The sequence below is a fragment of the Trichosurus vulpecula genome, chromosome 2, assembly GCF_011100635.1.
Source record: "Trichosurus vulpecula isolate mTriVul1 chromosome 2, mTriVul1.pri, whole genome shotgun sequence".
NCBI lineage: Eukaryota > Metazoa > Chordata > Mammalia > Diprotodontia > Phalangeridae > Trichosurus > Trichosurus vulpecula.
Window position 1 is genome coordinate 44860361 of NC_050574.1, and position 13304 is coordinate 44873664.

Sequence of the window (13304 nt, forward strand, 5' to 3'; positions counted from 1 at the left end):
GTAATGGATAACACTAAGTTTCTGCCGTCAGTCAGTAACAACTTATTAAATGCTTGCTCTGTATCATGTGCTGTGCTTAGCACAGCAGATACAAAATGAGTCAAAAGATGGCCCCTGCCCTCAATGAGCTTCCAATCTAATGGGGAAGAAAACAGGCAAACAAATATGCACAAACAAGCTCTATATAGGATAAATAAGAAACATTTAACAGTGAAAGTGCTGGAATTAAGAGGGGTGAGGGAAGTCTTCCTGTAGAAGGTGAGGTTTTAGTTAGGACTTGAAGGAAGCAGGGAGGTCAGCAGTCTTTTAATTATTTCCTAATTATCCTGTATGGGGCAGCTAGGTGGCACAGTAGATAGCACGCTGAACTGGACTCAGGAAGACCTGAGTTCAAATCTGGCCTCAGACACTAGCTATGTGACCCGAGGCAAGTCACTTAACCCTGTTTGCCTTAGTTTCTTTTTCTGTAAAATGAGCTAGAAAAGGAAACAGAAAACCACTCCACTCCAATATTTTGGGGTCATGAAGAGTTGGACATGACTAAAACAATGAACAACAACAGTTATCCTATATGTATCTTGTTTTGTATATATTAGTTTGCTGTTATCTCCCGCATTAGACTGTGATGGCAGGGACTGGCTTTTGATTTTTTTTGTATCCCACATACTTAGCACTATGCCTAGCACATAGTAGGCCCTTAATAAATGATTATTACTGTTTGATTATTGATTGAGGGGAGACTGATCAGCAGTGTTAAAGGCTGCAGAGAGATCAAAGAGAATGAGGATTGAGATAAGGCCATTGGAATTTGACAGCTAAGAGACCGATCATTAGTAACTTTGGAGAGAGCAGCTGTGGTGGAATGATCAGGTTGGAGAAAACAAAAGAGATATAGGATGATATGTAGCAGGGATGGAAGGATTCAAGTCTTTTGATGATGGAGAAGACATGCACACATTTGTAGGCAGTAGACAGGAAGAGATTAAAAAGAAGTGATAAGAGTGGAGAGGACAGGAGACAGTCCCATGAACTAGTAGAGGGGTTGGCTTTGGTAAAGAGGAAGGCCACTTCATCATGTGAGACCCAGATGAAGGAGGAGATGGTGGCAGAAGGCCTCTGAGTGGGAGGAAACAAAGAAGGCAGAGGAGGTGGTAAATGACAAATGGCCTCAGTTTTTTTCTGTAAAACGTGAGGCAATATTCATTTGGAGTTTTTGTGATACACAGTATAAGATGTTGGTCTGGATCAAATTTGTGCTTGATAGCTTTCCATTTTTCCCAGTAATTCTTTTCAAGTAGGAACTTTTTCCTTGGTCATTTATGTTATAGGATTTATTGTATATTATATTATTGAGTTTAATTATTTTTAATTCTTCATTTTCTAGTTGATTATATTAATCTACTTTTTCTGTTCCTCACTTAAAGTATAATTGGGGGAGACTTTTATACAGGAAATGCTGTGAGAAATCTTACAGAAATGTTCACATCAGCTCAAACGGGAGAAACTGAGTAACTGTCTCTCTCTTCAAATGCAGGTGGTGTTGGCAAAACATGTATATGAGCAAGTTCTACAAACATTGGACAACCTAGTCTACAGTGAAGACTTGAATAAATTTCCATCCAGTTCTACCTCATTGCCTAGCCCTAATTCTCCTCTCCCTTCCCTCAGTGCCGGTGGTGAGCCCTGTGTTGAACGCAAAGAGAATGGATTGTTTAGCCATTCTAGTTTTTCCAGTACTTCTCAGAAGTCATTGTCTATGAGGGAGGTAAAATCGTTCACACAGATCCAAGCCAACTTTTGTATTTCAGAGCTTCAGGTTCAGTTGAGTGGAGATTTGACCTTAGGAGCCCAAGGTCTTGTGAGCTTGAAGTTTCAGGATTTTGATGTTGAATTTAGTAAAGACCATCCTCAGACTTTGTCCATTCAGATTGCTTTGCGCTCTCTGCTAATGGAAGACCTTTTAGAGAAGAATCCGGACTCAAAATATAAGAACCTAATGGTGTCTCGAGGAGCTCCCAAACCATCTAGCTTAGTGCACAAGGAATATCTTTCCCAGTCTTGCCCTTTGGTATCCAATGTGGAGTATCCCGATATGCCCCGATCTCTACCTTCCCACATGGAAGAAGCTCCAAATGTCTTTCAGTTGTACCAAAGGCCCACCTGCACGTCCCGGAAAAAACAAAAAGAAGACAAAGACAAAGATTGTACCTTGACCCCGCCTCCTTCTCCTGTGGATGAACCTAAGATCTTTTGTGGAAAGAGTAAATTTGATGATTCCTTGGTCCACATCAATATATTCCTTGTGGACAAGAAGCACCCTGAGTTTTCTTCTTGCTATAATCGAATCAACAGAAGTGTTGACGTTGATTTTAACTGCCTTGATGTGCTAATTACCCTGCAGACTTGGGTGGTCATTTTAGACTTCTTTGGAATTGGTTCCACTGCAGACAATCATGCAATGAAGACAGAGCCTGCTGACGTCCAGCAGACGGTAAAGTCAGAGTCCAGTGCTGTGCTAGAGGCCGATGTTCAAGATCCTGTTAACACCAAGCTGGATCTCAAGGTACATGGGCTTCCTCTGGCTCTGTCGGGTTCTGAGGAGCAGAAGAGAATGAGTGACAAGGGCCCTTCTTCATCTTCATTTGAAGTTGCAGTGTTTTACATTTAAAGTTTCTTGCCTTGGCTCATATTGCTATTGAGCTTGAGTCATCTCCTCCTTGGAGGCCTTTAAGTGAAAGGCACACTTTCTTTATGCAGCGTTATCATTGTAGCTTGCTCTGGAGCCAAGGGAATGGACAGCACTTCATTATTACTGGACTGCTGGTTTTGAGTGCTCAATGTACTCATTTTTAGATCAGTTGGTCAGCAGGTGTTAAATATTTACCATCTGCAGTTACTCTGCTGGGCACTGTGGGGAGACACAAATATAGAGAAGAGGAACAGTGCCTTCTGGCAAGGAACTGATGGCATAATGGGGCAGAAAAGCACACTTAAACATATGCCGAGTAACTATGAAGTTAGTGAACACTCATTAATTCAAAGTAGTTAAATATAGAGCAGATCAGGAGGGAGAGAAAGAGGGAGCCAGTGGCTGGGGGAATCAGTTGAGGCTTCATGTAGAAGATGGCCCTTGAGCTGCATGTTATTTTATTTTATTTTAGTTTTAGTTTTCAACATTCACTTCCATAAGTTTTAGATTTCCCCCCTCTCCTAAGACAGCGTGCAATCTGATATTGCCTCTACACATACATTCCTGTAAAATACATTTTCACATTACTCGTGTTGCATAGAAAATTATAACGAATGGGAGAAACCATGAGAAAGAAAAACAAAACAAAAAAGAAAATAGTATACTTCTCTCTGCATTCTGACTCCATGGTTCTTTTTCTGGATGTGGATAGCATTTTCCATCATGAGGCCTTTGAAACTGTTTTAGGTCCTTGCATTGCTGCGAAGGTTCAGCTGCATTTTAAAGGAAGACAGGGACTCTGTAAGATGGAGATAAGGAGGGAAGACATTCCAAAATAATAGTAGTATTATTTTTGACACTTTGATCCTCATAGAAAGGTTTTTATTTATTTTTTAAGGATTTAAGGATTCATTTTGTTTTTACATCAGAGATGTTCCCATATCAACACTCCTCTTCCGCACTCCTCATAGCATTCCATTGTGTGTAAGACAAAACAGTTAAGCCAAGTGACATGGTAGCTTTGTCTGATGTATCTAACATTTTACACTCACAATTTCCTACTTCAGCAAAAGGAAGGAAACTTAGCATAATCTTCACAAAAAAATACCTGAAAAAAATTATAAATCATAACATTTTAGAGTGGGAAGTACCCTTAATAGTCATCTAATCTAACCTTTGTTCATGTCTGGGATAATTGATTGAGGTATCTAGGTGGCTTAATGGATAGGGTTGGACGTGGAATCAGGAAACTTGAGTTTGAATTTTGCCTCAAACATTCGCTAGCTGTGGACAAATTATGTAACCCCTGTGTACTTCAGTTTCCTCGTCTGTAAAATGGGGATAATAATAGCACTTACCTCACAGGGTTATTGCAAGATCAAATGAGTTAATATATATAGAGCACTTTGCAAACTTTAAATCGTTGTATAAATATTAGCTCTGATTATCATTGTAAATTAGTTTTTACTTCCACCTTACTCTTGGCTGTTTTTTCCTTTCTTTGTCTTCTCCCCTGCTTTGTCATTATAAAGAAGAAGGTGGTGAAAGGGGAGTGTATCTAACATTAGTGGTCTATAATGGAAGCCATCTGTTTCTGATCCTAACCTGGCTGCCTTCTTCTTCTTGCACTGCCCCTGATCACAGGTTTTTACTCTTTCTTTTTAATCCCCTCTTCATGATCCATCCTTCTAAATTGGAGTTTGTTTTTCTTATGACTAATCCCTTGTCCTACCTCATGGTGGGGGGGAGCTTATTTCTCTGTTGAGGTTAATGTATTTCTACAGCAACTCTTTGTGTGTGTGTCTGTCTGCCTGTGTGTTTGTATACATGTGTGCTTATATACCTGTTCAGACCTCTATGTCCAATTCAGTTGAAAGTGAAGTTCATGTGATACATATTCCCTCTCTTGCTTTCTGTCTCATGCATCCTCATTGTGAATTTCCAGTTCTCTTTTTTTTTCTTAAGATCCTCAAAACAGAACATCTCCCCTTGCTTTGTTTGTCTTATTTAACCACCGTTTTTGCTGTTGAGATCTTTTGGGTTCTAAAGGCACGTTTGTTCTTACTCCTCCTCTAAAAATATAAGCATTTCACTGTTCTATTGTTCCTTCCAAATACAAAATGTTATTTATATTTTTTAGTTTAGTCTTAACTCTTTTGTATGTATTTCAAAGGTTCCACTTAGCTCTGGTCTTTTCTTTAGAGGTTTTTGAAAGTCCTTTTTTTCTATTAAAGGTCCCATCTTTTTCCTTGTAGAATTATACTCAGTTTTACAATGTTATTGTTGTTTGTTTTTTAAAAATATTTTAGTTTAACTTAATTTTTAAAAAGTTATTCTTGATTGTAAACTTTTTTTTTTTGCCTTTTTGAATATTGTATTCCAAGGACTTCTCTTCTTTATAGCGATAGCTGACAAGTCTTATGTGAACCAGACTATATTTGCTTAGTATTTGAATTCTTTCTAACTGTTTGTAGAATTTTTTTCTTTGACCTGGAACCTCTGGATTTTAGTTGTGAGATTTCTGGGAGTTTTTATTTAGTGATTTCTTTCAGAAGGTGGCTGATGGCGCCTTTTTGTTTTCACTTTGCCCTCTGGTTTTAAATAGATTTGGACAGTTTTTGTTTAAGACTTTTGTATGCTATCCAGATTTTTTTTTAAAGTCAGAGATTTCAGATTTACCTCTTGTGATTCTATCAATCCATAGCATTTCTTCTTTTGGTTTGGCATTTTTGTCTGCTTATTTGTCTTTAGCTTCAGTTTTCTTGATTGAGGCTTTGTACTTCGGACAGACCCTGCTCCTTCCCATACTCTTAGATGTTATGGGCAGGCTTGGCTTAGTTTTTGGGTTGTTGGAGAAGACTGGTTCCCACTCTCTGCAGGAATCTCTGGGTTTTGGTTCATTCTTTTTGTGGTTCAGAGTAGTTATTGGTCATTTCTCTGTTGTCTTTTCTTCACATAGCCCCAGCCTTGGAATTTGGCTCTATCACTTTCAATGATGCAGACAGGGTCCAATAGGATATTATCACTTGCTCTTTTAGCAGGCTTCCTGCTTGACCTTAGATATTTGCTTCCCAGGTGCTCCCCTGGCCTTTTCTCATGTGGCTCAGGTATGGGCCACCTATCCCCTGTGCAGAATGCTAGTCTGGCCCTGTCTTCTGCTGTGGCTTGGGTGCTGGTAGCCTAGGGGCTGTGCTGCATGGGTGCTGGTCTTGTTCTTCTTCTTGCCATGTTCAGATGTGGGCTGCTCTGGTCTGGCCTGATCTCCTGCTGGGAATGCCTTTTGCCTATCCTGGCTTGTCACCTCAGGTTTCTGGTAGTCTTCTTGTTCAGCCCTGGAATAGATGGTGGAGTTTATGTCCATTTCTCTTTGATATTCTTTACCATTGTTTCTTTTACTACATTTTTAGAGCTTTTCTGAATTGTTTGTCAGGTTTCTAGGCTCTTCTAGATCCTTTCACATCACCATTTGGCTAGAAGCCCCTAACCACTTCTTTGATATGAAAGGTAATTGTCACTAGCAACATACAATGATACAATGCATATAAATCCTTTGTAAACTTTAGAGTAGTATATCAATGTCAGTTGTTGCTAAATGAGGATCCAAAGTCATATTTCTGTGAGCAGCAGGGTAGAATTAATGAAGTACTCTCCATCTATCTCTAACTCTGTCATCTCCATCTCTGTCTCCATTCCGCCCCCCCCACCCTGTTGTTTGTGTGTGTGTGTGTGTGTCTCTATATATGTATATATCTATCTATCTCTGTTCTGTTTTTCTCTCTGTCATCCTTTCTCACTTTTCACTAGCTCTTTTTAATCTCCTCTTCATGATCCATCCTTCTAAATTGGAATTAGTTTTTGTGATGGAAAATATATATATATATATATATATATATACACTCACATATCTGTTTGTCTTTTCTCTCTCTCATCCTTTCCTAGCTGGCATTTCTTTAGAAGATGGAGGGAAAAGGATATATTTCATTTGAGTGCCTTTGCAGTGCTCCAGGGCCTCTGGCCTTGGTCAGGAAGATACATGAGGTTTCTAAAGCCACCACAGTTGGTGGTATTAGTTGGCTTATCTGCTCACAGTAGCGTGTTTCATTACCTCCTTGGACTTTGCAATTGAGTGTTTAACTTGACTTTCTATATTCTACACATAATTGCTTCTGGAAGAAAGCAGCACAAGGCCCATCCAGGTTGGCAAGAGACTTGACAGCAAACATTTCTAGTCTCTGGGTATTTTTAGACTATATGCTATTCTTTTTTTGGGGAGGTAGATTCTAAATGACTGCTGAGATTATTTTTTCCTGGCACTTATTTTTGATAAAGATCCTTCCATTTTGGATAGGCCATCTATGACATGGTTTTGCCATTCAGTGAATCAGTGCTTCTTCCTTTCTCCAACATCTGGTCCAAATTTTTCCTCTCTCTTTCCCCTCCGTGTCTAAACTTCCCTTATCTGTTTCTATGTTCTTCCTCCCATTCTCTTCTGCTTTTGTTTTCTCTCTCACCCCCTTTCATTTTTCATTTCTTTCTTTGCCTCCATTTTGTCCCTTCTTCAATCAGTACAATGCAGTAGCTTCACTGTTGAACTCCCAGGACAAAAGAGACCGTTGAACCCTGCTTCAGCAAATTCTGAATACATCGTCATTGTCCCGTTGGAGGATTTTTCGTGTTACTTTGAAAATAGTAATTATTTTTAAGGCTGACTTTTTTGGTGTTAGAACATTGGGTTTTTTGTTTTATTTTCATTTATAATTGAAGAAAAAAAAACAATGCTGTGGGAGATTCAGGAAAGGGTTCCTGTAGGTGTTGTTTGAGCTGAGGGTTGAAGAAAATGAGGGGTTGTATGAGGAAAGAAATGTGTTTTAGGTCTCGAGACCACTAGTGCAAAGGCACATAGCTAGAAAATGAAGTTCTGTGTGTGAGGAGCAGACTCTAGAGTGCAGGAAGGGGAATCACATATGATGAGCTTCAAAAGGTGGATGGAGCCAAGTTGGGAAGGGCTAATCCTAGAGACAGTAGGGAGTCATGAGATTTTATTGAATAGAGGAATGACATCATCAGATCTGCAGTTAAGGAAAATCACTTTGGCCACTGTTAGGAAGATGGATTCTTGAAGCAGGGAGACAGATTAGGAGGCCTTGCGAAGGTCCAGATGAGAGGTCAGAAGGGCCTGGACTCAGGTGTTTGGTGAGGCATGAATGGCAATAGGATGACAGAATGAGGGATTTAAGAGTAGAGGACAGTGTTGAACCAAACTGATTAACTCTAGAGTTAAAATGGGGAAGGGAGGAAAGTTAAGTCAGATCTTGGCTGTTGGCATGGGAGAAGACTGAAGCGAATGGGGCTGGAGATCTCAGTGAGAACAGAGAGTGGGTTTAGGAGGTTGAGGCATAGAGAGAGATGGAATGATAGAGCATCGTTTAGAGGACTATAAATCACTCCAACATCTACCTTTGCCAATTTGCTGGGTGTGAGGCAGGAGTGGGGAACCTGTGGCCATGAGGCCACATGTGACCCTCTTGGTCCTTGAGTGCAACCATTTGACTAAATCCAAACTTCACAAAACAAATCCCCTCAATAGAAGGTTTTGTTCTGGGAAGTTTGGATTCAGTCAGAGGCCTGCACTTGAAGAACTGGAGGGCCACATGTGGCCTAGGGCCCGCAGGTTCCACACCCCTGGTATGAGGAATAACCCCAGAGCTGTGTGTTGATTTACATACATTCCTCTTGTTAGTGTTTTGGTTGAATCGTTGGACTCTTGGTCAGTCTCTAATTTTTGTTAATTCTCTATATACCTTGGCTATCAGAACTGTATCAGAGATATGTGATGCAAATACTTTTTCCCTACCTGATCACTTTCCTTCTTATCCTAGTTGTTTTGCTTTTTATTCTTGCACAAGTTTCATTTACTAGTTGAGTCTTTGGGTGAGATGTAGCATAGTAGTAGTAATGTTGAGTAGGAATGAAAATACTTGTTCATTTCCTTCCTTCTCATTTCCACCACTGGGTCAGGGCTTGGAAAAAATGAAGTGCTATTAACATCATTAGAAGTTATAAGTTTCAAAGTTACCTTCTTTTTTTCTCTAAAAGATGTATTTTTTTCATCTCTTATTTTCATTCATATAAATAATTATCTTGCTTTTTCTTTTGCTTTCCTAGGTTCATTCCCTTTCTCTTGTGCTGAATAAGACTACCAGTGAATTGGCCAAAGCGAATGTGTCTAAGCTAGTGGCTCATCTGGAAATGATTGGTAAGCACATTTTTAGGTGACCCTTTCATAACATGGTGAAGGCTTTGGCATTCTAATCATGAATCTAGTTGACAACACAGGGTGACAGGTGGATTGATGACTTGGATTGATTATGGTTATAGGCCTAGCCATGATCCATTGGGATAGGGCATTCAGGTAGAAGAATAATGCATACTCACCCATGACATTTTCTTCATTGGAATATATTCTTCTGTGTATACAAGTTATATCAACTATTTATTGAGTTCCCACTGAGTAAATGCATTGTACAAAGCACTGGAGCTTTAGAGTATAAAGAAGACACAGTTCCTTTCCTTGTGGATTAGATAATAATGGGGAAGATAAGAGGTGTTATCAGTAGCAAAGGAAAGGATGACCTAGAAATTAAGCTTGAGGGTTTACAACTTTGTTTCTATTAATCAGGAAAAAGTTGGATATCAGGAAAAAGTAGGACAATAATTCAGGGAGCAGAAAGGAGGCTGCCTGTGGTAGCCAGTGGCTTTCTCTTCTTTAACCTAAGAGTCCCCTGAGTCTGATGCAGACACTGGTGCTGCACCCTAGGGTAGACAGAGGCTCTGCCACAGTTGTGTACATGTGATTTTCACTGAGCTTTTCATATGGACACTTAGATTTGTACTGAATAGAACTGGCGAATCTCCAGGGCTTGGGGCCAACAGAGTGTTTGCTGGGGACCCAGCCGGAGATAGCTCTGTGCAGTGGGTCACTGTCTCATTTGGGGATCCACAGGCTCTCTAGCCTTCCTGGTGGAGAATCCCCTCTACAGTATCTCCAACAAATGGTCATCCAGCCTTTGCTTGAAGTCCTCTTGGTGAGAGGCAGCTCACTGCCTCCTGAGGCCACCCCTCCACTCTTGGGGAGCTGATTCTATCAGTCAGTCAGCAAGCACTTAGTAAGTACTTGCCAGGTGCTGTATAGTGCGCCAAGAGATGGGAATAAAAAGAGAGTAAAAAACAATTACTGGCTCCAGGGAGCTCACATTCTGAAGGGGTGATCACGTGATAATAATAACGTAAGAACAGCAGCAGCAGCAGCTCGCATTTACATAACATTTTAAGGTTTGCAAAGCGCTCTACAGGTATTTCCTTTTATCCTCACAACAACCCTGGAAAATAGGTGCTCTTATTCCCCTTTTTCACAGATGAGGAAACTGAGCCAAACAGAGATTAAGTGACTTGCCCAGAGTCACGCAGCTGTCTGAGGTAGTATTTGAACTCAGGTCTTTATCCTACTCCAGGTCCAGTGCTTGGTGTTACCTGGCTGCCTCACGTAACTAGTTAATTATAAGATATATAATAAAGCTATTAATCTCAGTGAGGAGGACACTAGAGATTGGGAACGGGACAGGCCTCCTACAGAGTCCTTTAGTTGAATCATGTAGGAAAGCAGGGAAACTTGGTAACGAGGGAGAGTCTAAGCATGGGGGGCAGACAGCCAGTGCACAGGCCCACCTGGGCAGAGGAAGTGTCACGTGTGAGGCCAGCTTTTTGTAGAGGTGTGGAAGGATGCAGCATTTGTCTGGCTGGCGTCTGACTCCCTCTGCCCCTTGTTCTGCCCCCTCAGACCAAGCAGAACACACCCAATCCAGTCAGTAAAAAAGCATGTAAGTGCTTTCCCATGTGCCAGGCATTGTGCTCAGCCTTGGCAATACAAAGACATGAAAAACCAGGCCAAGCGCCTTTAAGACAACTGTCCTGTCTCTCCTTAGTCTTCTGTTCTCCAGGCTAACCATCTCCAGCTCTTCCAGCCAGTCCTCCAGTGGCACGTCTTTGAGGCCTTTTACCATTCTGGTTTTTCTCCTCTTACTTGTGTCATTCCTAGAATGTGGTACCCATAGTTGTACGCAGTGCTCCAGAAATGTCTGATAATGGCAGAGTACCTTGGGGCCATCATTTCTCTTGCTCTGAACACAATGATTTTCAGTTTTTTCATGCTCTTGTGTAGAAGATGAAGAGATGTGGGCTAGATAATTATATGGTTAAGTGGATGGAAAACTAGTTGGATCTAGTAAGTGCTTAGTAATGGGTTTTTTTTTTTTTTTTTTGCCATGAGGAAGGCTGTGATAGAAGGGTGAGATACAGTGAAAAGAGTCCTGGCTCTGTGGTCAGAACCTCTGGGTTCACATTCCACTTTGGGCTCTTCTTATCTGCCTGGCCTTGGGCAGGTCCCTTAACCCGCTTTGACTTCAGTTTTCTCTTGGTCAAATGAATGAGTTAGAGCTGATGGCTCTCATCCTGCATTTTGCAAAGGGCCCTTCCTGGAATGCCCTGGGGCTCTGAGGTTGGCCTGGTGCTGCTTAACATATGTTATCAGTGACTTGCGTAAGAGCACTGGTAGCCTGCTTGTCAGATTTGCAGACAATACAGCATTTGAATGATTTGCTAACACTTTTATTCTTGTTTAGTCATTTGAGTCTGACTCTCCTTAACTCCATTTAGGGTTTCCTTGGCAAGGATACTGGAGTGGTTTGCCATTTCCTTCTCTGGCTCATTTTACTGATGAGGAAACTGAGGCAGGCAGGGTTAAATGACTTGCCTAGGGTTACACAGCTAGTAAGTGTCTGAGGCCAGATTTGAACTCAGGTCTTCTTGACTCTAAGCCCAGCACTCTACTATTGCACCATCTACTGCCTTAGCTAATACTTTAGGCAGCACCCAAAAATGTCTTGATGGCCTTGGATTGACTCTACAAAGATGAAATTTAGTAGGCATACATATAGTCTCAAACATGAGTTCAAAAAATTCACCTTCATAAGTATATGATGGGAAATATCATCAAGTCATTTTATGTGATATAGATGTGCGGTTTTTAGTGGATTGCAAGGTTAATGAGGTATCAGTATGATATGGCAGTCAGAAAAGCTCAGGTGACCTTAAGATTTTAAAAGAAGTCTATTGTTTAGGACTGGGGGTGATAATCTTGCTATGCTCTGCCTGGTCAGACTCAGACTGCATCTGAAGGTGATGTATTGTAGGAAGGACACTGAGTGGCTGGAAAGCATCCCGAGAGGAGGCACAGTTAGAAGCTTTAGTCCTCCTATATGAGACTCAGTTGCAGGAACTGGGGATATTTAGTCTGGAGGAAATGAGATTCTGGGAGAAGCATGATAGCTATCATGAAGTACTTGGAAGGTCATCCTGTGGGAGAGAGATTAGATGTGATCCACTTGGCTCTAAAAGAACATAGAACAATTGTTGGAAGGTGCAAAGAAGCAAGTTTAGGCCTATGCAACAAGGACCTTCCAAACAATGGGAACTCTCCTGAGTAAAATGGTCCCCTTAGGTAGTGGTGGGTGCCACCATGCTTCTGGAGATTCTTGTTCACTTATGGGTGGGATTTAATGGCTACTGAGGTTCTTTCCAGACTAAAATCTAGCCTAAAATAATGCAGTCTTAAATTGCATGAGTGTTTTAGCTGTCACCTCATTGGGCCCTCAGTCCCCTGTAGCTTGGCAAGGTGTGAGTGTCCTAAGGCAGCTTAAGTCTCTCATTTACATTGGGTTTTACTGTTCTCTAAGTGCTTTCTTCATTATAACCCTGTGAAACAGATAAATACTCACCAGTAATTTATTCTTTTTTTTTTGTAACCCATCCTTAGAGGGAGATCTTGCTTTACAAGGAAGTATTGGGAGCTTGTCTTTAAGTGACCTGACTTCTCATGGAGAGTTCTACAGAGAGCGGTTCACTACAAGTGGAGAAGAAGCTCTGATCTTCCAAATATTCAAGTAAAATGCTTGATCCTTTCCTGTAATTGTGTATTGTCCCAAATTGTTGCTTGACCTAAAAAATGTGAAGACAACATGTCTTTAAAATGTTGTTGTTTTGGAGGCTGGACCAGTTTTTACTATTAAAATGACTGAGTCCCATTCATGAGAAGGCCCGTTGTACTGAATTGCATTAACATGGAACTCCTTTTAAGAGGGTCATGCTGGACTGTCATGTAGGAAATTTAAATGGTCTCTGTCTATGTGGTGACTACAGCAGGATTTTCTCTGAAGAAAGTTTCAAAGACCCTCCTCTAGATTTTTCCCCATTTCTGTACATTTTTAAGAGTTTGGTAATGACAGTACTAACATTTATGTTGTCCTGTCAGGTTTTAAAAGTACCCTGCTTTTATTAGCTCATTCATTCCTTACAAGTACTCTGGGATATAGGTACTGTTGTTATCCCCAGATGAGATCACTGAGGCTGAGGGAAGCTCATTGATTTTTCCCAGGGTCCCACACTTCAGGAAGTGTCTGAGGCAGGGTCTTTCCAACTCTTGAATCCAGTGCTCTGTTCACCATACAAAGCATCTCTGCTTTGTATGCTGCAGGTTGGGGAAAAGAAGCAGGGGCAGGTA

At 41.0% G+C, this 13304-nt stretch overlaps 1 protein-coding gene across 1 annotated transcript in view; it reads left to right on the forward strand.

Moving 5' to 3' along the window:
- Nucleotides 1-13304, forward strand: part of VPS13D (vacuolar protein sorting 13 homolog D) — a 332377-nt gene that overhangs the window by 42756 nt on the left and 276317 nt on the right. The window contains exons 21-23 of the mRNA XM_036744767.1: nt 1535-2563; nt 8855-8945; nt 12561-12687. Of these exons, the coding sequence (XP_036600662.1) occupies nt 1535-2563; nt 8855-8945; nt 12561-12687 (1247 nt within the window). The remainder of the gene's footprint in view (nt 1-1534; nt 2564-8854; nt 8946-12560; nt 12688-13304) is intronic.